Raw genomic sequence first — 26,201 nt, 5'->3', positions numbered from 1 at the left:
CCCTACACTTGTATAGCTGCGTATTAAGGAGGAGATGTTTCCCTAATCTTAACAGAGTACATTTACCCGTGTGAACCCTATCAGACTAAATAGGATGTGGCTCAACTGACCTGTCACCAAACTTGACATGTATATTTTAATAAATAATTGTATTCCCCATGCATTAACAATTCTGAGGCATCTTGTCTCATAACTGTATGTTGTGCTGTTCCTCTATTAATCCCGATAAACCTTTACGAATAAATGTACAACTGAGTGCTACCACAGTCTGACACTAGCAGCAATAACTGGATAGTGTCAGATTGTGCATGGAGACAACCACAGCTGGTAACACCCAGATGGACCATTATTGCAGACTGCTGGTAATTTATTCATAACTTTTAGCAGGAATAATAGAGGAACAGAACATCATAAGTGTCATAAGACTAGATGCTGAAAAATTGCCATTTCATGTTGAACACAATTATTTACAAAAACAGACACTAGTGACAGGTCCTCTTTAAAAGGAGTTATGGCATGATTGATGCAAAAAAAATGAAAAATCTGACATCATATAGTACAAGACAATATGTTTCTAACAAAGCTAGAACCAGCCTGAGCATGTGCGACCCCCTCATTGAGGTGGACAAGAAATAAAAAAAATAAAAAGAACAAACAGCAGGTGGCGCTATGCAGATATATTTTATTGAATAGCTCAGCGACTATACAAAATGTTTTAATTACATGCAGTCACAAAAATATTCAGATCCAGGTGCAGGTTTGAAAAATGTAGTATATTTTTCTTGGCACAAGCCCTTTAACTATTCTTCTGACATGTCAGAAGATACCTCCACCTAGACTCTTACCTTTCAGGCAAAGATGCAAGATCAATCTTTGTAGTGTCTGAATAGGAAACATAGACAAGAAATAACATTTAAAAATAAGTAAATATTCGATAAAATATTACAATAAGACAAATTGGTATCAGAGCTTTCCCTCTACATACAATGCAGATCACATCAGGAGAGGTAGGGGGTAAAGTCCAATAAGAATACTGCTCTGGGTTACACCCCTACTTAAAAATGTAAGTATATACTGTGAAATTGCTTTAGCTGGCATCCAATACTCCAAAAAGTCCGGTAATCCAGCATGCATTTCTATTAAAAAAAAGCAATATAAATGTAAATAGTTAGGACCTGGAGCAGAAGACTTCCAAATAGGAAGCATTTTCCGTTTTATAAAAGTTAGCATGGCATATATTGCATTATATATATATATATATATATATATATATATATAATTAGGCCATCTATCTCTAGATCCTCTACTCTTATTGGTGTCCTTTATATACACCCTTCTATACTCAAATAATCCATAATATTTGATTATCTGGCACACACCAGGTCTTATTGATGATGGATTAAAGACATTTTGCTTGGCATGTTTTATTGACTTTATATGCAGAAATCTTTGGTTTGAGGAACAGTTAAAGGGGTTGTCAGTTTTCAGGCAGAAACGAGACAACACTCAGGGCATGAATGATATATACACTGCTCAAAAAAATAAAGGGAACACAAAAATAACACATCCTAGATCTGAATTAATTAAATATTCTTCTGAAATACTTTGTTCTTTACATAGTTGAATGTGCTGACGACAAAATCACACAAAAATTAAAAAAAGGAAATCAAATTTTTCAACCCATGGAGGTCTGGATTTGGAGTCTCAAAATTAAAGTGGAAAAACACACTACAGGCTGATCCAACTTTGATGTAATGTCCTTAAAACAAGTCAAAATGAGGCTCAGTAGTGTGTGTGACCTCCACGTGCCTGTATGACCTCCCTTCAACGCCTGTGCATGCTCCTGATGAGGTGGCGGACGGTCTCCTGAGGGATCTCCTCCCAGACCTGGACTAAAGCATCTGCCAACTCCTGGACAGTCTGTGGTGCAACGTGACGTTGGTGGATAGAGCGAGACATGATGTCCCAGATGTGCTCAATTGGATTCAGGTCTGGGGAACGGGCGGGCCAGTCCATAGCATCAATGCCTTTGTCTTGCAGGAACTGCTGACACACTCCAGCCACATGAGGTCTAGCATTGTCTTGCATTAGGAGGAACCTAGGGCCAACCGCACCAGCATATGGTCTCACAAGGGGTCTGAGGATCTCATTTCGGTACCTAATGGCAGTCAGGCTACCTCTGGCGAGCACATGGAGGGCTGTGCGGCCCTCTAAAGAAATTCCACCCCACACCATTACTGACCCAATGCCAAACCGGTCATGCTGGAGGATGTTGCAGGCAGCAGAACGTTCTCCACGGCGTCTCCAGACTCTGTCACGTCTCTGTCACATGTGCTCAGTGTGAACCTGCTTTCATCTGTGAAGAGCACAGGACGCCAGTGGCGAATTTGCCAATCTTGGTGTTCTCTGGTAAATGCCAAACGTCCTGCACGGTGTTGGGCTGTAAGCACAACCCCCACCTGTGGACGTCGGGCCCTCATATCACCCTCATGGAGTCTGTTTCTGACCGTTTGAGCAGACACATGCACATTTGTGGCCTGCTGGAGGTCATTTTGCAGGACTCTGGCAGTGCTCCTCCTGTTCCTCCTTGCATAAAGGCGGAGGTAGCGGTCCTGCTGCTGGGTTGTTGCCCTCCTACGGCCTCCTCCACGTCTCCTGATGTACTGGCCTGTCTCCTGGTAGCGCCTCCATGCTCTGGACACTACGCTGACAGACACAGCAAACCTTCTTGCCACAGCTCGCATTGATGTGCCATCCTGGATAAGCTGCACTACCTGAGCCACTTGTGTGGGTTGTAGATTCCGTCTCATGCTACCACTAAAGTGAAAGCACCGCCAGCATTCAAAAGTGACCAAAACATCAGTCAGGAAGCATAGGAACTACGAAGTGTTCTGTGGTCACCACCTGCAGAACCACTCCTTTATTGGGGGTGTCTTGCTAATTGCCTAGAATTTCCACCTGTTGTCTATCCCATTTGCACAACAGCATGTGAAATTGATTGTCACTCAGTGTTGCTTCCTAAGTGGACAGTTTGATTTCACAGAAGTGTGATTGACTTGGAGTTACATTGTGTTGTTTAAGTGTTCCCTTTATTTTTTTGAGCAGTGTATATAAAAAAAATTTAAAAAAAAAAATTAACACTTACCTTGCTGATCCAGTGCGGCTGCTCTGTTTCTCCTAGTAGGTCTATGTTAACCTGGCTGCAGTAGCGATGCCACAACACACAACCACTGCAGCCAATCACTGCCCTCAAGCAGTGCACAGATGAGGTCAGTCATTGGCTGCAGTGGTCACGAGTTGTTGACATGATGTCACTGCTGCAGCCACTGACTGACCTCAGCTGTGCAACGTGACGTCACCACTGTAGACGGGTTAACATAGCCCAGCCAGAAGAAGCGAAACAGCAGCGCAGGACCTGCTAGGCAAGTAAAGGTCTCTTCATGAATCTGGACAACTTCTCCATTATTCACATATATCAAAGATTCTCTACACATACTTTCATTGCTTGGCGGCCGGCTTGGGCTAGTATTGGTTAAGGCTTTCTCCTCGGGTTCAGCGCTGTTGAGCTGGCACAGAACGGCATCCACAATGGGCATCACCATAGCTGCCGTAGAAGTATTACTCAACCACATGGACAACAGAGAGGTGCAGCTCATGAATCCCAGTAAGAGCCTGAGAGACAAAAGAAACCAGTACTTAAAAGGTGTTTAATGTAAAAAATAAAAATCTGACATCATATAGTACATGACAATCTCTTTCTAACAAAGCTAGAACCAGCCCTGTACCTCACATGGATCCAGAGATCTCCCCATTCATTGCTCTGATAGATTTATATCAAGCTGACAGCTCAAGGGGAGTGTCTTTTCTGCTGCAGCTCAGGGGGCGTGTCCATGCTCTCCCTATCACAGCTCAGGAGGAGTGTCTCAGCTCTCCCTATCACAGCTCAGGGGGCAGTTGAAGGATGAAACTGAGCATGTGCGACCATCTCAGTGAGCCGGACAAAAAATAAGAAGAAAAACAAACTGCAGTTGGCGCTACACAGATACATTTTATTGCACAACTCAGTGGCTATGCTAAATTTTTCATTACATGCAATTAAAAAAAAGTATTCAGATCCAGGAGCTGGTTTGAAAACTGTAGAATATGTTTCGTAGGACAACCCCTTTAAGAAGTAAAAAAAAAAAATTCAGATTTTTCCACCCCCTGAAACAGTACAACTCTTATCTGAGTAGCCTGCTACTGCAGCTCATTCCCATGAAAGTGAATAAGTCATACCATTTTATTCTAAGCCTTGACAACCCATTAGAGTCAGTATTAACCAGATATCAACTGGCATATTTTACACCATCGTTAGACTAGGTCATCAACCCCCCCCCCCCCCCCCCCAATCAGCCGATTGCAGAACACACAGCGCCATATACCGTATAGTGTCCGTGCCTGATTACTGCAGCTATGCCCCCATTTACTTGTATGGGACTGAGCTGCTGTAACCAGACGCGGCCATGACGCGGTACATGGAGCTGTGCCCGGATCCAGTGCATTGTGTGCTCTGCCGTCAGCGGATCGGGGGGGGGGGGGTGAATGCCAGTGGGACTCCACCAATATGATATGGAGGATCTATTCTAAGGATAGGTTGTCAATATCAAAGTCTTGGAAAAAACCCTTTAAGTTCTGCTCCACTTTATTTCAAAGTGGTAGGCTTTTTATGCACCACATTATTCACCTGTGCTGGGCACACATACAAGATGCCGGTTACCAGCTGTGCAATCTGTAGCTTCTCCGGCTCACTACGATCCTCTCTATAAAACGGGGTCAGCTTCTTACTGCAGCGAGACCTGTGGCGCTGTGTTCCGACATTAATCGTAAGCTACCACGATGTGGTCACAGATGACACGTTCCTGCACTTGAGTGATGAAACAGCCTGGAGGACTACAGCAAAATGCTAGTCACCGCACCCCCCCCGTCTGGAGGCAGGAGCCGTGTACAAATGTACACAGCATCAAAATTGAATGCTGCATACATAGTGCAGAGCGCATCTGCATAGGCTATATACAGCGCGTCATTACCCAGGTGGCTCTCTGCATTTCATGTTAATTAACGTCTGAATATATATCACCGTAAAATGTCGCCCTGATCGAAGTCTAGGAAAGACAGGGGAACCAAGGCTTGTGAAAGCCATACATAATATCCAGGCTGGATCCGTTTATTCAGAAGGATACCGGAAAATCCCAGTGACTTGAAGGGAGCCCTTTACTTTGCAGTCAGGGTTTCGGTATTTGAGAGCAAGAATAGTTCTTGCAATCCTTCTTAAATCAGTGGCAACAGCCCTGTACAGCAATGCAAAGTGGACTTAAAGGGGTTGTCTGGGAAAGAGAGCCCCTAGTCATATGCTCTGCTAGGGCACGTAAATATAATAGTCGGAGGCCCCCTTTTAATCAGGGCGGAGAGCCCCCTACAAAATGTGTCTGTCCATCTGGAGAACCCCCTCCCTCCTCCCCTCCACCCCTTATTGCGGTGCGGACCCACTGACTTGAATGGGTCCGCAATCTGCAAAATACCGCAAAAGATGGGACATGTCCTATCATTTGCGGTACAGAAGAACAGACCCGAAAGCCTACGGAAGTGCTTTTGAGCGTTTCCGTGGCTTCTGATCCGTGCCTTAGCTGCCAAAATATAGTCCCTTTCCTATTTTTTGCGGATCGCAGACCCATTCAAGTCAATAGGTATGCATGCGCAGCATGGAGTGCACACGGCCGGTGCCCATGCATTGCAGACTGCAATATGGGCACCACGGCCATACAGTCGTGTGAATGAGCCCTAAAGGGGTTTCCGGTAAAACAGTTTTTTTGTTTTTTTTTAAGTTCCTGCAGCATGGCCCCTGAAACAGAAGATCCATACTCCACGTCGCTCCGCGCTGCCTCCACCCTCGGTATTGTTTACATCCGGTTGCCCATGGACTTAGTCACAGGCATCTCTCCAGCCAATGACTGGCTTCAGCAGCGATATGCTGCTTGTGTTCACATCACTGCCGAAGTCAGTGATTGGCTGGGGAGATGCATGTGACCATGTCCATAGCCAGCCGGATGATGGAGAGCAGAGGCAGCGAGGACCACCGGAGAGGCGAGGACCACGCAAGTATAAATCTTCTGTTTCAGAGGCCTTTCTGCAGAGAAAAGTTAGAGAGGAAAACCCCTTTAAATTTATCTTATCTGAATGTACTTGCATTTCTAAGGCATCAAGAAAACTTTTTGCTCCCTTGATCTTCACTTTACCTCCCATATATGCAGTTAAGAGGATATCCAAAAACACTTAAAAGACAACCCGTCACCTCTCCTGATAGGTCTGTTTTAGGGTCCATTCACACGTCCGCATGAATGGGTCTGCATCCTTTTTGCAATTTTGCGGACCCATTCATTTCAATGGGGCCACAAAAGATGCGGACAGCACACCGTGTGCTGTCCACATCCGTAATTCCATTCCGCAGCCCCCCAAAAAATATAGAGCATGTCCTATTCTTGTCTGCAGCCCCGGAAAAGAATAGGCATTTCTATCATAGTGCCGGCCATGTCCGGTCTGCAAAATACTGAATGTACATGGCTGGTGTCAGCGTTTTGCGGATCTGCAATTTGCAGAACGCAAACCACTTGCGGAAGTGTGAATGGACCCTTAGTAACTTCTTGCATTCCCCATGTAATAACAATTCTGGAGCATCTATTCTTATGACTCTATGGTGCAGCAGTCGTTTATTATTCCTGCTAGAAGTAATGAATACATTTTTAGCAGTTTGCAATAAAGGTCCAGCTGGGTGTTACCAGTTGTGGATTTGTCCCTGCACAGTCTGACATTATCTGATAAGTGCTTCCAATGTCAAACTGTGCAGGGACACAACCCCAACTGGTAACACCCAGCTGGACCTTCATTGCAGATTGCTAGTAATTCATTCATAACTTATATTATTCCTTCTATAACTCTTCTATTATTCCTCCTCTTTCACTATGTGTGGATCACAATAAAATCGCTTTTATAAGCTTTAAGAAAAGTGCCATTGCGCGCACGATGAATAAGACAATGTCAGGGCAGCCGCTTATCTCCCCACTAGAAGCAGCGATGCTGTGTGCAGTAGTCCGGCGTACAGTTCCCACCTTGGGATCATCACCCTGTAACATGACACTGGAGCAGGTGACGTCTTACCCCCGGTTATTGGTGAACACCCACGTGAGACCCCTGCACAGATCACCACAGATAGGACCATATGGAACCGCAATTAAATGCCCAGAGCCACAAAACACATTGCAGATTTTAAGAGCTTTTCATTTTCCTCTCTCCTGAGAAATCATTAAAATGCCCATTTCGGGAAAATGTTGCAGATCATCAAAAGCAAAGAACCTTTTTTTATTTTTGCTAGGCTGGCGCCGCAGACGGAGGAAAATCTATATTTCTCTGCAGGTCTTGTGGATGCAAACACTGGCTTTGCACTTCGCCCTCTGTAAATACCTGACATTTAAAAAGGGATTTACAAGGTAAGGGGGAAGAAGAAGAAAAAAAAAAGGGGATATGCTACCCCCCCCCCACCCTTCCCCCCCAAAGCAACAGCACCAACATAGTGTCTTACTGCAGCAAGACACTGGACTGCAAATAGAATATATATATTTTATAATTGCACTCCTGTGTCTTACTGCAGCTCGTTCCCAAATCAAGTGAATGGGACATAGCTGCAATACCAGACACTGCCTATGTTGGTGCTGTTGCTTTGGGGGGGGGGGGGGGGGGGGGGGGTAGCAGACCCTTCTTTTTTAGCCTAACCCTGTAAATCCCTTTAATAGTCAGGTATTTACAGAGGGTGAAGTGCACGCAAAGCCAGTGCTTGCATCCACAAAACCTGCAGAGAAATATAGATTTTTTTTCTCCGTCTGCGGCGCCAGCATAGCAAAAATAAAAAAGGTTCTTTGCTTTTGATGATCTACAACATTTTCTCGAAATGGGCATTTAATGATTTATTTTATTTTTTTAGAAAAAAATACCTGTTTTTTCTACGGGTAAATTCTCACAGACTTTTTGGGAGCAGATTTGGAGGACAATTTTCGAGCTAAAGTCAGAAGTGGATCCATCCTTCCTTTAAAGGGCACCCGTCCCCTCTCCGGACAAGTCTCATTTAGTAACTACTTGCATCCCCATGTAACAACAATTCTGGAGCATCTACTCTTATGACTATGCTGTGCCATCCCTCTGTTATTCCTGAATGAATTGCTAGTAATCTGCAGTAAAGTCTTACCGGTTGGGGACGTGTGGGCAGAGGCACAATGAGAAGGCGAAAGCCTAGCCCTGTCAAAGGGATGGCAGTGGAAAGGGCCAGAGCTATGGTGCACTGAACGAATAGGGCCCACCCACAGATGATAGGGCTGCCTGCCAGAACCAATCAGGCTGTGTGTACACTTTAAAGGTGAATTTGGGGCTGACAGACTTCCTGTAACATTTTTAGGAGGTGCCTCCACCACTAGAGGGAGCCCAGAGGGCTATTTTATACGACTGCAGTTTGCTCCAAAGCACCCCTTAGGCCCATTTCACACGGGCGAGTTTTCCACGCGGGTGCAATGCGCGAGTTGAACGCATTGCACCCGCACTGAATCAGGACCCATTCATTTCTATGGGGCTGTTCACATGAGCGGTGATTTTCACGCATCACTTGTGCGTTGCGCGAAAATCGCAGCATGCTCTATTTTGTGCGTTTTTCACGCAACGCAGGCCCCATAGAAGTAAATGGGGCTGCGTGAAAATCGCAAGCATGTGCGGATGCGGTGCGATTTTCACGCACGGTTGCTAGGAGATGATCGGGATAGAGACCCGATCATTATTATTTTCCCTTATAAACATGGTTATAAGGGAAAATAATAGCATTCTGAATACAGAATGCATAATAAAATAGCACTGAAGGGGTTAAAAAAAAAATAAAAAAATTTAACTCGCCTTAATCCACTTGATCGCGCAGCCGGCATCTCTTCTGTCTCCTTCTTTGCTGATTGCAGGAAAAGGACCTGTGGTGACGTCACTCCGGTCATCACCATGGTAAAAGATCATGTGATGGACCATGCGTCACCACAGGTCCTTTTCCTGCAATCAGCAAAGAAGGATACAGAAGAGATGCCGGGCTGCGCGATCAAGTGGATTAAGGAGAGTTAAATTTTTTTATTATTTTTTTTTAACCCCTCCAGCGCTATTTTACTATGCATTCTGTATTCAGAATGCTATTATTTTCCCTTATAACCATGTTATAAGGGAAAATAATACAATCTACACAACCCCGATCCCAAGCCCGAACTTCTGTTAAGAAGTTCGGGTACCGAACATGCCGATTTATCTCACGCGCATGCAAAACGCATTACAATGTTTTGCACTCGCGCGGAAAAATCGTGCATGTTCCCGCAACGCACCCGGACCTTTTCCCGCAACGCCAGTGTGAAAGATGCCTTAGTGGTGGCTGAAGGAACCCATAATTTTACATCTATGCAGGGGATTGGAAGTTCTGTCAGAAACACTGAGCACTGACCGCTATAAAGACATACCAAAAATTTACAAAATGCTGGACCTAAAAACAACATGGGGCACAAAAAAAGTGGAGGTTCACTTTAAAGGGGTTGTCTCACTTCCACAAATGGCATTTATCCTGTAGAGAAAGTGAATACAAGGCACTCACTAATGTATTGTGATTCTCCATGTTGCCTCCTTTGCTGGCTGGATTCATTTTTCCATCACAGTAGACACTACTCGTTTTCATGAGCACCGCTGCAGAGCGGATACAAGGTAGTCAGGACGGGTGCTGCTGCGCTTGAGTTATGCCCGCTCCCACAGTCCCGGCCACCACAGAGGCCGTCACTTTTACCTGTAGTGTGCAAGCACGACCACCGCTGCTGGATTACAGGGTGGTCATAGCCCCTGGAAATGAGCAGTGTATAATGTGATGGAAAAGAAAAAAAGGATGAAGCCAGCAAAGGAGGCAATATGGACAATCACAATACATTAGTAAGTGCCTTGTATTAACTTTCTCTACATGATAAATGCTATTTGAAGAAGTGAGTGGACCTCTTTAAGGGCACTTTACATAAAGGTCTTCTCCTCAAAGCAGAACTATCTTCATTATCAGATTTCTGTTGCATTAAAGTTTAAAGCCAGATAGCGGGTACAGGAGATTCCACAAAATGATAAGTATCTTACAGTATCCGTTACAGATGTCACCGACTGCATTTAGAAGGAAAAAATACGTTTTACTGTCATCAAGGTACTAAATGCTCGTTCTCGGGAGGAGAAGACATAACTCCTAGCATAAGAGATTAAAAAAAAAAAAAAAGGATATTCACATTATTTTCACTGCCAGGAAGTCAAAATACTGAAGTGCAGGAGACTTCAAGGGCTGTTCCAGTTGGCGCCCAGATTTGAATGCAATGTCTATAACATTAAAGAGATCCATCGTTTTTCTTGCTTCGCTACAGAAGTGCACAGACGGTCGCAGGTCAGCGTCAGACCCTCTATCCAGTGCAGAGGCTTCAGCACTCAGGACATATCTCTAATTAGCCAACCTATGGTAAAGTTGGCAAGAAGAGGAAACCGACGGATGACAATATGGCAGTGGAATCCGCCTGCAGAGCTGGTCTGTTACCATGCAAGTATATCGGTCTGCACTGAAGCTGCAGACACCAAACGATGGGTGAATCTTAATTAAAACTATTTGCCAAGTTGCTTCTTTTTTCATTTTAGATGCACTGGAACAATATAATGAATTTGGTTGCCCCTTTAACCCTTTCACTGTCTGGGACACGTGTAATACACTACAATGTTAAACACCTGCCCCAACTGGAATATTACAGCCAGCGATTAGGTTATACTCTATGAAAGCCCAGGATACCAGGATTACACCCTATTTTCAAGACTTGCGCCTCTCCTCGAGTCAGATTTTAGCCACAAACCTGGCTATGTAGTCATTTTTTTTGTAGGAAATGGTAAAGGGCTGTTCCTATCCCAGACATTTAAGCCTCATAAAACATGACTGCATCCAATCCGCATTTTCTGTGGACCCCTTCATTTCTAGGGGGCAGCGAAAGAGGCGGAAGTCACATGTGCGTTCCACAACCGTATGTCCGTTCTGTGGCTCTGCAAAATAGAACATGTCCTGCTCTTGTCCGTATTGCAGACTAGAATATTCATTTCTACAATAGTGCAGGATGTGCGGAATGGCAAATTGCGAGTGGCATACGGTCGGGTGTGTGAGGCCTTATGGGTATCCACAGGATAGGCCATAAATATCTGATAGATGCAGGTCACACCTATCACCCGAATGGTGGTTCTCTGACCTCCATCCTTCAGCGAGCAGAGAGGAGACTGCGCATGCGTGGCTCTCTCCATTAGTTTCTATAGGCGTTCCACAAAACACCTGAGCGTGCCTCTATAGAGACCTGTACATCCATGGTGGCGCAATACCACACACACATCACCAATGGTATCTCCACAAGCGTTGACTGCATTTAAAGTTCATCTTAAGCTGGACTTACATGGCCCAATTTTGGGGAACGAACGCTTGTCCCGATAGCAGGCCCATGTAAATGTGCTGCCGATCACCTGATGAACAAGCATAGCGCTTTTTCATAGGGTGAAATGATCTTTCGAGCAGACACCTCAATCGTCGTTTCTGGGCAGCAGATTATGCATTGTGAACAGTGATCTGCTGCCCGAAAACAATGAATCGGTATGAGATCGAGCGATGTCAGTATCCGTCACTTGTCCCCATACAGTGGAGGTGATCACTCATGTAAATCCAGTTCTTCATCTCCACTGACGAGCAGGCCGTGCCAGATTCTCTACATCACCATTGACTAAATGAGGTCCGGAGGTGCCCCGGATGCTTTTCTGCATAAACAACGGGTTTCGGCCAGACAAAAACCATTGCACGCAACAGTTTTTTGCCAGCCGGAGAGGAGAATGTAACCTAGAATCCAACATTGAACAAAACACATAAGCCTAAGGCCTAGTTCACACGATCGTTTTTTTTGCGAGTGTATGGGCTGTTTTTTTGTGGTCCGTATACGGTACCATTCATTTCAATTGTTCTGCAAAAAAGACGGAATGTACTCCGTATGCATTCCGTTTCCGTTGAAAGATAGAACATGTCCTATTATTGCCTGCAAATCACGTTCCGTGGCTCCATTCAAGTCAATTGGTCCGCAAAAAAAAAACGGAACACATACGGAAAAACGACGGATCCGTGAAAAACGGACCGCAAAACACTGAAAAAGCCATACGGTTGTGTGAACTAGGCCTAATAGTTCCCCATCATTATGTTCGATGGACTTCTCCTTTAATACTATACATATGTGCAAATTCTGGGTATTGATTGGGTAAACTACAGAGGGATGCCAATTGGATCCATTCCCCATGCTCTATTTCTCAGATATAAGGCGAATGACTTTCATAAGAGCTCATGCACACAGCTGTTGCCCGTACTGCGGTCCGCAATATATGTGCCCCGGCTGTGTGCACCCCACATCACGGATGCGGACCCATTCACTTGAATGAGGTTTCCGTGGGTTTTCTCTCTGTGCCTCCACACCGCAAAAAAAAAAAAAAAAGAGAACATTTTCTTTTTTTTTTGCAGTACGGACGGACCATGGACCCATTCAAGTTGAACGAGTCTGGATCAGTCTGCGGAATCCGTACGCATGTTGTCCGTGCATTGGGGACCGCAAACTGCGGTCCCCAATGCATGGGACGGCTGAGCAACGGCAGTGTGCATGAGCCCTAAGAAACATCTGAAACAAGACCTTTGTGTTCCTGCTCTTGACATAAGAGGTGGGATACTATTCTTGCCCTGCGGTTCTATGAACAAGCGTTGCTGGTACTCAGAAACCATGGGGAATGCAGTCCCTGAGTGCGGAGGCTAATTGTCATCTACATATTGACGTGTCAGAGCAAGCAGAGAGCACTTCAGAGTAAGAAAATGACAGAGCATTACCAGCCAGGCTGGCTTCCCACAGACAGGACCATCCAAAGTGCTATGCGTTTGTGCAAATTCCACTTCTGGATTGAGGATGCCAGACAGACAACGCCAAAGAGCAGCAGATGGATGTCTTTGAAGTATTCAGATGCCACCTGCAAAAACAAAGCCGAGAAAGAGGATTATATAAACCTTTAATAATCAAGCACATCAAAAAATCTACAGCAAGATACGGCATCTATTAAAAGTAAGAAGCTTCAAGTCTAAAAGGCTAGTGCTCCACAGACAACCAGATGATGGCCACCCTTCACTAACACAGGTCAAAAAACCATGTCTTAATGAACAGTAGAATCACAATATTATGACCACCAGCCAATGTCCAGAGTGGACGGGCTGGGAGTGACCAACAAGGTCCTGGTAGGTGGTCACAGGTATCTGGAGCCATGATGACTGCAGTGCATCCCACAGCTTCAGGAGGGTGAGGGGGGAGGATCCATGGTGTGAACATGGTGATCCAGGTGGTCCTGCAGATGCTCAGTTGGGTTCAAGTCTGGGGAACTAGGGGGCCAGGGTAGTACTTGGAAGTCTTGTTCGTGCTCTCCCAACCAATGTCAGACATTTCTAGCCGTGCGATACGTCTCATTGTCTTGCTGGCAGCTTCCATCTGCCCCAGGGAAGACAATTAGCATGTATGGGTGTACCTGATCTGCAAGGATGGATTCATACGCAAATCGGTGTTCTCCACATGGACGAGTGGCCCAGAGAATGCCACGAAAACATTCTGCAGGCCATAACGCTGATCCCACCAGCTTGTGTTCTTGCAGCAATGGTGTTTGTTCTCCGATGTTTCCAACGTCCATCCGTTCCATGAAGCAAGAAAATGTGACTCATCGGAGAAGGAAACCCTCAGTGGAGGTCCGATGCCCATACAGCCACGAAAGCTGAAGCCTTTTCTACCGATGCAGCTTTGTGAGCAGAGATGCATTGACCGTCCATCTGCTCCAGAGCCCCATACGCAGTAGGGTTCGCTGAACTGTTGTATTAGACACGTGTGGTAGCTCATTGGTTTATTTTGGAGGTGAGCTGATCCACTGTAGCGCATCAGTCCACACTCTCGCACCTTCGTAACAGACATTCTCCTCTCACATCAATTGCACGTGGTGCTCCGCAGTTTGTCCACTCAGGACACTTTCATCACAGCAGCATGAGGACAGTTCACACTGCGCGGGGATGTGTGTGCAGACAGCCGATCGCACACCTCATATACCAACCAAGCCAGCTCACGACACGCGACTTCCTTCAGGAGATGGCAAATACATCGCATTTTCTTTTTCTATAGACCAGAGTTACATTATGTACTACAACTCCACAGCTGTATTCCCTATTAGGGGCTTGCTTGGGTAACTTTTAGGAAGATTGGTTCTTATACCAGGAATTGTACAGTAAGGCCTCTTTCACACAACTTTTTTTTTTCCCCGTTTAAGAGCCATTTTTGTTGCGTTCCGTATACAGAACCATTCATTTCAATGGGTCCGCGAAAAAAAAAAAAAAAAAAAAAAAAAAAAGGGGACACATACGGAAATGCATCAGTATGTCTTCCGTATCCGTTTTGTTTTTGCGGAACCATCTATTGAAAATGTTACGCCCCAAACCAATTTTTTCTATGCAATTACTGTATATGCCATACGGAAAAACAGAAAAAAAAAAAAAATGGGACGGATCGGTGAAAAACCAACCGCAAAACACTGAAAAAGCCATACGGTCGTGTGAAAGAGGCCTAAGCTCATGTAAAGATAAAAAACAACTCCCAGAATGCAGTGCAGCACAGAACATTGAATTATAGGAACTCTGTCTGTCAATGAGCTTGTTGACTGTTTCCAGTGGCAACCGGCAGAAAACAATGCATTTTGAGATGTGTAGTAACTCTCTCTCTCTCTCTCTCTCTCTCTCTCTCTCTGTGCACGATAAGTAAAGTACGGGTATTTTCAAAATTATAAAAAGGGACATCCCTGTATAAACAGCAAAAATAGTTGTTTTATAGGAAACACCTTTACGTATGTATCATGCCACGACTGCGGCCGGGACAGGAGTCTAGTAAGGAATCGCTCACCTCACTTGATTTCATGATACCAAACAGTGGAAACATAAATGCAGGAACCAGCGCTGCGGCACCCAGAGGAATGGCCTCTGAAATCCAGAAGGTTGCTGTGATCAGTAATATATAAGCACATGATGCCTCCTGAAAAACACAGAAAACAGGGGTAAAACATAATGACTTCTGTTACATCAAGTTCATCCTCTATACACAAGATAAAAAGATAGCAACTAGATTGTGGGGGTACAATCACCAGGCCCCCCCAATCACAAGAGCGTGGGCCGTGTACACTGCGGGGGACCCCAGAAATGAATGGTCGGCTGATCGAGCATGTGCAGTGCTACTCCATACATGTCTATGGGACCGCCAGAAATAACTTTGGGAACAGCCGACTGGCGGGATGCGGACCCCTGCAGATCTGATATTGATGGTCTAGCCCAGGGGTGGGGAACCTCCGGCCCGAGGGCCGTATGCGGCCCACGGTATCATTTCATGTGGCCCCCGGCCCCCTGCCAGAACATAATGTGAAAATGCTTATGACCCCTTCCATTATGGAAGCGGTCATTAGCATACGGGAGGCACAGGAAGGTGAGAACAGCACTGCACTGGCTGTCCTCACCTTCCCTGGTCTTCTTTCAGCCCCACACTGTGTCCTGACACATCCAGCGTCAGGACGCAGTGCACGTAGACGTGCACTATGACCTGACGCTGTGCGGTGTGAGGTGACAATATAGTGCGGCAGGAAGAAGAACAGGGAGGGTAAGTGAATCTGCCAAGAGGCAGCGCCGTACGGAGCTGGAGAGGTAAGTTTATTTGTTTATCTTAAATACAGTATCTGATCTGATGTCTGATTGGGGCTGATCTGAGGCTAAAGAAGGGTGGGGAGGGTCTGATGGGGGTCTGATCTGAGGCTTGGGAGGGTCTGATCTGAGGCTGGGGGTGTCTGATCTGAGGCTGGGGTTTGATAGGGGTCTGATCTGAGACTAGGGGGGCTGATGGGGGCTGATCTGAGGCTGGGGAGGGTCTGATGGGGGCTGATCTGAGGCTAGGGAGGGTATTATGAAGGTCTGATCTGAGGCTGGGGGGTCTTATAGGGGCTGATATGACCCTGGGGGGTCTGATGGGGGCTGATCTGAGGCTGGGCGTCTGATCCGGGTCTGGTCTGAGGCTGGGGGTCTGATGGGAGTCTGATCTGAAGCTAGGAAGGGTCTGATTGGGGTCTAATCTGAGGCTTAGAGGTCTGATGGGAGTCTGATCTGAGGCTGATGTAGGCCTGGGGGGTCTGATAGGAGGCTGATGTAGGCCTGGGGGGTCTGATAGGAGGCTGATGTAGGCCTGGGGGGTCTGATAGGAGGCTGATTTCAGGCTGATGGAGGTGGGGGCAGATATTTTGCTGAGAAAGGGACAAAGGCAGGGACAGTTGCGAAGAAAGAGGCAGGGAGAGTGAAAGCTGGGTGAACCCCTCTCTGGACCCCCTGGGTTTAGCTTCCTGCCATTAATGTCAAATAAGTAACATTCTGAACTTAAAAATTAGACTGCTATGTGTGGTCAATATGGCGCCTGTATTGTATGTAATATACTGTATATATATAGTGCAGGCGCTATTTTGTGCTGCAAAAATACAGCCCTCTAGATTATTTTAATTGAAGTGCAATTTCTGTAACTTATCCCTAAGTCAATTATATGTTTGACCAAATACAGCAGTAAAAAATTTTTATTGAGAATTTTGTATGGCCCCCGAATGATGTTACAAATATCCAAATGGCCCTTGGCAGCAAAATGGTTCCCCACCGCTGGTCTAGCCCAAGAATTAGCCATCAATATAAAAATCCTAAAACACTTTAAAAGGGTTGTGTTATCTCATACGCTGGTGGCATATCGCCAGTATATGCCAAAAATATCAGATAGGAGCAGGTGCAAGAGGTAGGACTGGCAACTATGTCCAGAACCAGGCACTGCGCATGCTCTTCATTCACTTCTATGGGAGTTCAAGCGAACTCCATAGAAGTGAATGGGTGGTGGCCATGTGCGCTGCCACCTCTGGGACCCGCTGCTATCTGACATAGGTGGCATACCCTAGTTATATACGTACGAGATAAGACAACCCCTTTAAATGACAACTTATAAAATTACAAAATAAAGAGGAGCTGCTTACTTTCCCCAAATAATGGTTTTAATAAAATGTCTATTTCTATGCTGTAAAATTCTAAAGCATCTTTTCTTAGAAGTCTACATTGCACCATGCAACTGGTATTCCTCATGGAAATGTATGGGAAAAAAAATAAATGGAAAAAGGGTGTTACCATGCCCTTTAGCAACAGGGTCTGTCCCTATATTATAATACCGTACACTTAGTGTAGACACGCTCCCGCAAATTATTACGTTCCGTGGCTCCATTCAAGTCAATGGGTCCACAAAAAAAAAAAAAAAAAAAAAAAGGAACACATACGGAAATGCATCCGTATGTCTTCCATATCTGTTCCGTTTTTGCAGAACCATCTGTTGAAAATGTTATGCCCAACCCAAATTTTTTCTATGTAACTACTGTATATTCCATACGGAAAAACGGAAACACAACGGAAACAAAAAAAAAAACGGATCTGTGAAAAACGGACAGAAAAACACTGAAATAGCCTTAGGCCTCTTTCACACTACCATATGGCTACTTTCACACTAGCGTTTTCAATTCCGCTATTGAGATCCGTCATAGGGGCTCAATAACGGAAGAAAACGCCTCAGTTTTTGTCTCCATTCATTGTCAATGGCGACAAAACTAAACTGAATGCACCAAAACGCATTCTGTTCCATTTGGTTGCGTCCCCATCGCGGACAGCGTTTCCTGTGCGGAGCAAGACGGATCCGTCCTGGCACACAATGCAAGTCAACGGGGACAGATCTGTTTTCTCTGACACAATCTGGCACAATAGAAAACGGATCCGTCCTCTATTGACTTTCAATGGTGTTCAAGACGGATCCGTCATGGTTATAGAAGACATAATACAACCGGATCCGTTCATGACGCATCCAGTTGTATTATTGTAACGGAAGCGTTTTTTTTGCAGATCCATGATGGATCCGCAGAAAACGCTGGTGTGAAAGTAGCCTGAAATACAACGGACGTAGCAGGAAAGCCGATGGGTCCCCTTTACGTCAGCCGTCCACTTGCCAACATTTCCGTGTCAATTCTGTGAGATAAAAGAAGCAAAACAGGAAAAGTCATGCAGCCTTTGAACTCTGGTATTGCTATGGATATAGTGCTTAGTATGATCTGAAACGCGTCCGCTAAGCTGACGGCTGTGGATTGTCACTGTCCTGTCAATACCGATCAATGGTAGTGTCACCTGGATTGCTGAATCTTCCCTCTTTTATACTGCCGAGAAACCAAACAAGGGTCTCCTTGCCCAAATTAGACCTAACCTTCCAAGAGATGTACTAGACTGAATCATCTCATTAACCTGATTGAAAAAATGTAATAGAGTTTAAACTTTTATTTCTTTTCATTCACATGGCCACATGAGGGCTTGTTTTCTCCACGACAAGATGCACTTTCTAAAAGGCACCATATATGGCTGCATAAAATGTGGTGGGAAGCGTGAAAAAAAAATAAAAAATATATTAATCCAAATGGGGTGGAATAAAAATTAAAAAATAAATAAAAACACCACACACATTCTGCCACAACATTTCCTATGCAATAAAACTGATCTGTTACCTTTGTTCTCCAGATCAGTAAAATGACAGAGATACCACATATGTATGGTTTGTCTTGCGTTTAGACACAATATAGATATATATAAATTATATATATCATACATATTTAGAAAAACTTTTCTTTTCATCGCCATATTCTGACCCCTCTTTTTTGTAGTTACATGTACAAAGGCGAGTGAGGGCAAATTTTTTGCGGGGCGATTTTAATGATACTATTTTGAGGCATGTACGACTTTTTGATATCTATTTATTTAATTTTTTTGTGAGAGGTGAAGCGACCATAAAATGCAAGTCAGACATTTTTACTTTTTTCCTGTTGCCATACGGGAAAAATATTTTTATATATTTTAATAGCATAGACAGTTCCTGGTATTGCAGCTCAGCCCCATTCATTTGGCTAAAGCCAAAGTACAATACCAGACGCAGCCTGTGGATTAGAGTGGCGCTGTTTTGGGAGGGGCGGGACAAGTCTTTAATACAACTGACTGTGTGCACAACCAATGATGTCTGTGTGCTAGTTTTTATATAATAATTTTTTATATTTTTTTAATTACATAGAAATGTACTAAAGACTCCTCGCGCCGTTTAGGCACTCTCCATAAGGAGATCTAGTATCCCCTTAAAACTCCAGACAATGAACATATCCAGAGCTCCGTATGTCACAGCTGTGAGTCAGCTGAAGGCGAGAAAGACTTTTATAGCTAGGAAAAAAAATTATAAAAATAATCTCATACTAGACTGATTTGTCGAAGCGAATGAATGATTCAGTGATCAGTGAAACCAAGCGCCGACTGTAAGTCTTGACTGAGCGATGAGTAACCACGAGCGAGCAAACTTCCTGAAAGTCACACCACGGATTTCTAATGTTTTCCGCACGCTAATTTTAATACTGCTCCACTCTGAGGCCTTCCCTGTACTCGTATGAACGTGGGCCCTTCAGCTGCCACCGAACACTGGGGTCATAGAGACCAGAACAGACCCCTCATTGTGTCCGGGGAGGAAGACGTTCCTTCTGCATATAAGGTTTCTGCCCAGACGAGATGACTGTACACGTTGCATCAGAGGACTGCCTGACTGTACGACGTGACCGAGCGCAAAATAATGTATTCCACTTTTGCACGGACAAAATAACTTAATAAATAAAAAAAGTTACATTTTACATTACATTTGCAAAGAATTCTGCTTCATTTTATAAAAAACTGCTTCATTTTTGCAAAAGGCATGGGGGCCTTTAGTTTAATTTCTCAACAATAAAACTTTAAAGGGAACCCGTCATGAACTTTATGCCGACCGTACTGAGGGCAGTATAAAGTAGGGACAGAAATGCTGATTTCAGCCGTGTGTCACAAATCAACTAAAAGTAAGTAGTTGCCGAGAACCAGCATCACAATCATTGCAGACTGGGCCTGGAAAAGAGTCCCGGCCACCTGAGAAGAGTCCTGGTTATTCATGAATTCCTGCTCTCCTGCTGGTGACTGACCGTCTTCTACCGAGTTTTCTCTCTTTCTCTCTAGGAGAGAACTGCCGATCATCAGCAGATGGGTGAGAGAGCAGGAGATTATGAATAACCAGGACTCTTCTCAGGTAGATGTGACTCTTTTCCAGGCCTGGGCTGCAATGATTATGATGCTGGTTCTCAGCAACCACTTACTTTTAGCTCATGTGTGACACACGGCTGAAATCAACATGTCAGTCACTACTTTATGCTGCTGTCAGTGAGGTCAGAATAAAGTGGATGACAGGTTCCCTTTAAAGGGCTTCTCATTCATGAGAATTTCATTTTTAAGGCAAGCTACCATTAACATTTTTGATGCAAGAATATGGATCTTTAAAAAAATTTAATAAAATAAGAAAACGGGTGGGTGGTTTTCTGGATATATGTTCTTGCCACTTTGGAGTGACTTTGGAGTGGCGGGGGCAGCTATTTTTTTTAACAGCTTTTACGCCAGGCATAAATGAATTGAAAACGAAGCCAGTCAGGGGCTGGAGTTGTTTTCACTCCGGGAACATGGACTCAAGGAGGTACGCCTAATTTATGATGAGGCACACGCCTCGTTAGATATTAGCCAAATCCTCCAGCAGGGAAATTAAGACCGGCGTAAAAATGCTGGTCTTTTGTAAATGACCCTCAATCTTTTGAAGTCGCTCTGTGTGTTCTACTTCCGGTCCTGGTTTGGACTTTTGGGAGGGCAGACAGCCTCGCTTGACTTTCTATGCCGACTGCGACAGAAGGACAATAGTTTGCATTTAATTTAAAGTACTGTATTAGGCCTCAAACACTCAACTATAAATTGCGGATCCACAAAATACGGATATGGTCCGTGTTGCAGCCGCATTGTTTTTTGCTCACCCATTAAAGTCCGTGGTCCACATCTTGCGGCCAAGCATAGGACATGTTCTATCCCCCTGTGGAACTGACACACGGATTATCCGTGTACTTTCTGCATCCGTATGTCCGTTTTACAAAAAGATAGAATATATGTCTGTAAATGCAGACCACAGACACTTTGAAGTCACTGCAAATATTGCAGACCACAAGACGAGCACAGTCGAGTGCATGACGTCTTATGCAGCAGTTTTTCCACACGAAAACCTGCAACGTGTGAAGGTAGCCTAAGGGCACATTCATAAGGATTGGCAATGAAGCAGCAAAACACATTGGGGGGTCATTTATTAAGACCAGTGTTTTAGATCCTAAAATACAGGATCCGTTTGTTTGTTTGTTTTTTTTCCCTTTTCTGTTCTTCTGATGGATCAGAAGAGTGAAAAAAATAATAATAATAAATTATATATATATATTATATATATATATATATATATATATATATACACACAGTGATGTGAACCTGGCCTTAGCTAGCATACTAACCCGATCCCGAAGCTGCCTCATGACAAACTATCATGTTATACAAGTAGAGAAGATCAACGCTGCAGCCAGCAATTGGCTGCAGTTGCATTAAACCGGAAGTTTATATCCATGGACAGAGTGGAGCACAGAGGCAGGAGAACACGGTGTCATGAGGCATGTAAGGCTACATTTACACAGGAGTCAAAGAAATCTGGCAGGCTGTTCTGACAGTTAGGTCTCTTGCACATCGAACGCGTGCTGCCCAGGCTGCGGACCGCAAATTACGGTCCGCAATGCACGGGCACCGACTGTGGGCCGCGATCCGTCCGTTCCGCAAAAAGATAGGACAAGTTCTATCTTTTTGCGGAAAGGACCACCACAGAAGCACTCCGTAGTACTTCCGTTCCGCATCTCTGGATATGCGGACCCATTGAAGTGAATGGGTCTGCATCCGTGACGCAGAATGCCGGTGTCCTGTGTATTGCGGACCCGCTGTATGCGGGCTGCAATACGGCCACGGGGGACACACGGTTGTGTGCAAGAGGCCTTAATAGGATTTTGCCGGGATTCTGGCAGATAAAAATCGTTGCGTTCAGCAATTTTTGTATGACCAAAATTGAAATGACGTGGATTTTAAATCCATACTGTTTCCCCCCCCCCCCCCCATCCCCTAGAATCCCATAAAAAAAATTTTTTAAAAAAAAATCCACATGGAACATAAAATACAACAGCAAAATCTGCGACTTGAATTACATGCGTTTTTTTGGGGGGGGTTTTGCTGCATTGGATATCCCCCACTCCCATTGTTGCAAAAGATGAAATCCAAGATGGCGATCCGCAATTCAATTTACGCTGCCGATTTTTTATTTTTTTAACGCAGCATGTGTTTGAGATTTCTAAAAAGTCTTGACCACTTTGCTGATACTGTAAAACACTGCGGATTTGCCCCACGAGAATCCACGGTGGGGAATCCGCACCATATCCGCCATGTGTGAACCCACCCTTAACATTAATCATTAGGACAATCACTTTTCCAAATGGGGGCTCATTTTTAAAGAGCGGACATCCTCCTGGGGGGGGGGGGAAAGCTACAGGCGGACGTGCTACGATGACACAGTGGGGGTCACTTATCAAGACTGTCATTTTTTATATTTTTTTTACAGTCTTTTGCTTTCCTTTTATGACAGCGCGGCCGATAGACGATGCAGGGCGTGCGCCTCGTCAGAAATTAGACGCATCTTCGATAGTCTGTGGGCCTGCCGGAAAATCTAGTTTTTCTGCAATTTTTACACATTTTTTCTGGAGTAGTCATTTGCCAGAGCCGAACTCCCAGCCCCAGCCTGGCTGTTACTATTCCTTTCTAACGCTCCTGTGTGACGAACATGGCGTAAAAACCACTGTGCCACGAATGGTCGCGTGGGCAATTAAAAAAAAGTCAGTGACAATTTTAGGGCTCATGCACACAACCGTATGTATTTTGCGGTCCTCATAAAATACGGAGGACATCCATGTGACATCCTTATTACATCCGTTTTTTTTTTTTTGGCGGACCCACAGTAACCATGCCTATCCTTATCCACAAAATTGACAAGTTCTACCTTTTTTTTTTTTGCGGACACACAGAAACGTAATGCACACGTATTTCCGTATTTTTTGCGGACCCATAGAAAAAAAAAAAGAAAAAAAAACACAACACGGAATGGACATGAAAAAAAACAAAACAAAAACGTACATGTGCACGAGTCCTTACTAGTGTTGAGCGAACTTCTGTTTTAAGTTCGGCTTCCGGTTAGCGGAGAATCCCGATATGGATTCCAAATTCCGTTGTGGTCCGTGGTAGCGGAATTAATAATCGGCCGATTATTGATTCTGCTACCACGGACCACAACGGAATTCGGAATCCATATCGGGATTCTCCGCTAACCGGAAACTGAACTTTAGACGCCGAACTTAAAACAGAAGTTCGCTCAACACTAGTCCTTACGCCAATAATAGGCGTAAAAATGACCCCTTCATCAAGCGCCAAGGTACGCCATTCAGGCCGCCCTCGCTATCGGTCATACCCGCGCTTGCCATTTACTTGCGCCTCCGCGTATAAAACAGCGCCATATTTAACAAGCGTAAGTAAAAGGAAGCCTGGCCTTCTGCTCGTGCCGTACGCCTCCATTGTATCCAACTTTTCCACCACTTCTCTAACGCTGAGCGACCCGGCGATGCGCAGCAGCGGGCACCGTGCTGGGGGCTACACATCATGGATAATAAATCCCCCCCCCCCGATCCCCCCTTTTCCTTATTCCAGGCCTGAAAAAAAAATACCATTTTACATCCAGTACCAGCAGGAACCTTTGTTGTTACCTGCCATGCTACATTGTGCTCCCCTCCCCCCATCAGCTTGGAAACTTTAATGACAGTAGCCCAGGGTTCAGCTGAGGAGACAGCAGCCTTCACCCAGCACCCCCTCCCCCACAGGCACTTTACCTTGGTCTGGGCTATCAGTGGCAGGGGCAGGAGCAGAAGAGGCAGCACGAAAGTGATGAGGATGTCCCTGTGCTGCCAGAGCTGCTGCAGTGAAGACATCGCCGTGTGAAGGCACACCAAGCCCGGGATCCAGACGGGCAAGGGATGCTGCAGAGGAGGCAGGGCCGGGGCATGCATGCATCCAGGGGGAGCGAGGAGGCCGTGCACAGGATGAGCCTCCCTGGCTGCAGCCTCCCTCACCTCAGCATGTCTGCCGGCCTCTGCCAGGAAGAATGAGGCTGGCTGCAGACCCTCCCCCATGCGATGAGCGGGAGGCTGCTGCTGCTGCTGCTGCTCCTCCACAATGATTGTGGCCGGCGCCACGTCACTGCCAGGGGCCGGGGGATCACCCTATAGGCCGGGGAACCCTCCCACCAGTCAGGGGACCTCGGCTGAAATGCTGCATTGTGCTGCCCTCCACCACAGCCCTCCTTATGTATTCAGCCCGGATGCTGCCTGCCTGCCAGTGTCTGCACATTTCTTAAAGGGGATGTTCACCCATGGTGGCTTCTACTCATTCTAGCCACCCAGAAATCTCTGCTAAATAAATTTATTTTTTATTTTTTTGTGTATTTCATGTCTATTTTCCACCTGCTATTGACGTCAATGGTCGCGCGGTTAAGTTTGAAACCTATTCCAAGAGCCTAAAACGCTCCTACAGGGTCTTGTTTTTTTTTGGCGCAAAAAGCCGTATGACGTATGCTAATGAAAAGGGTTTTCTAAGATTTTTTTATTTATTTTAATTTTTTTAACTGATGAGTAGTGTTGAGCGAACGTGTGTTTTAAGTTCGGCGTCTAAAGTTCGGGTTATCGAAGAATCGCGTTATGGATTCCGCTACCACGGACCATAACGGAATTTGGAATCCATAACGCGATTCTTCGATAACCCGAACTTTAGACGCCGAACTTAAAACACACGTTCGCTCAACACTACTCATCAGTTAAAAAAATAAAAAAAAATAAAAAAATCTTAGAAAACCCCTTTCATCAGCATACGTCTTTGGTGCGGCTTTTTGTTGTGGACTCATCAGTAGTGTTGAGCGAACGTGTGTTTTAAGTTCAGCGTCTAAAAAACGGAACGGACACGGAAAGAAAATGTTTGTGTGCATGAACCCTTATAAGGTCTTAAAGGGAACTTTTTTTTAGCTGTCCAGGGATGCATCCTCTTCTGACGGGAGATTGTCAGGACTGGGTGAGACCCTGTCAATCAAGTGGCAGGGGAAGCTTCTTCTCCAGCGGGGACAACCCCTCACAGGTGAAGAACTCTTACTGATGAGACGAAGCGATTTGCTCATCACTATTGCAGAGCCATGAGGAGGTACGATAGCCCGGCACATGGCTTTACCAGACACTAATTACAGGCATGTCAATGAACAGTTTTCATTAATACGTATTATAAACTTATGATAAATTATGATAGACAAATTACGCAATTTTATTATTACAATATTGCACCGCCTGTAACTATAAACCTGAGGTTCACCACCTTTTCTCTATTAAAGGAATATTCTGGCTTCACAATATTGATAGACTATCCTCAGAATAGGCTGTCAATATGATATCCATGTGGGTCCAACTCTCAGCGCCCTTGCTGATCAACTGTTTGAAGGGTCTGCTGCTCCTCTTCAATGTATCGTACCAACATAGTAGCAGTGGGTAATGATAGCTTCCTCCTATTCAAGTGAATAGGACGAATATGTCATTACCATGCATCGCCGATATTAGGCAGACGGGTGACCTCTTCAAACAGCTGATCAGCAGGGTTTCTGTAAGCTGGACCCCCACTGACGATGTCCTGAGGGCAGGCCATCAATATGAAGCTGCAATACCACTTTAAGTAACGTGAAGATCTACAAGGAGGCTCAGACACACTGCTACTTCATGTACTGTGCACTGACTTTTTTACCTGCAAGGTGTTAATTTTAGATGTTCTCATTAGAAGTCAAGGCACTAGTCTTAAATGTGGTCCTGATGGTGATGGGCCATTGACTCAGCACCTTCAGCACTCAGGATTAAAAAAAGCCCAGGTGGAGGTAACCTCTAAGGAACCA

General features: G+C 45.0%; 1 protein-coding gene across 1 annotated transcript in view; it reads right to left on the bottom strand.

Moving 5' to 3' along the window:
• The window catches only part of LOC120980778 (solute carrier family 13 member 1-like), a 46,743-nt gene extending 22,270 nt beyond the window's left edge, over nt 1-24,473 (bottom strand). The window contains exons 1-5 of the mRNA XM_040410056.1: nt 24,112-24,473; nt 15,090-15,218; nt 12,998-13,134; nt 3,497-3,672; nt 846-882 (exon numbers count right to left, since the gene is read on the bottom strand). Of these exons, the coding sequence (XP_040265990.1) occupies nt 846-882; nt 3,497-3,672; nt 12,998-13,134; nt 15,090-15,218; nt 24,112-24,411 (779 nt within the window). The 5' untranslated portion in view covers nt 24,412-24,473. The remainder of the gene's footprint in view (nt 1-845; nt 883-3,496; nt 3,673-12,997; nt 13,135-15,089; nt 15,219-24,111) is intronic.
• Between the last annotated feature and the right edge of the window lie 1,728 nt (nt 24,474-26,201).

The sequence above is a fragment of the Bufo bufo genome, chromosome 10 (assembly GCF_905171765.1).
Source record: "Bufo bufo chromosome 10, aBufBuf1.1, whole genome shotgun sequence".
NCBI classification, from domain to species: Eukaryota; Metazoa; Chordata; class Amphibia; order Anura; family Bufonidae; genus Bufo; species Bufo bufo.
The sequence above is the reverse complement of the archived record's forward strand: the minus strand, read 5'-3'. Positions and strand labels throughout refer to the sequence as shown.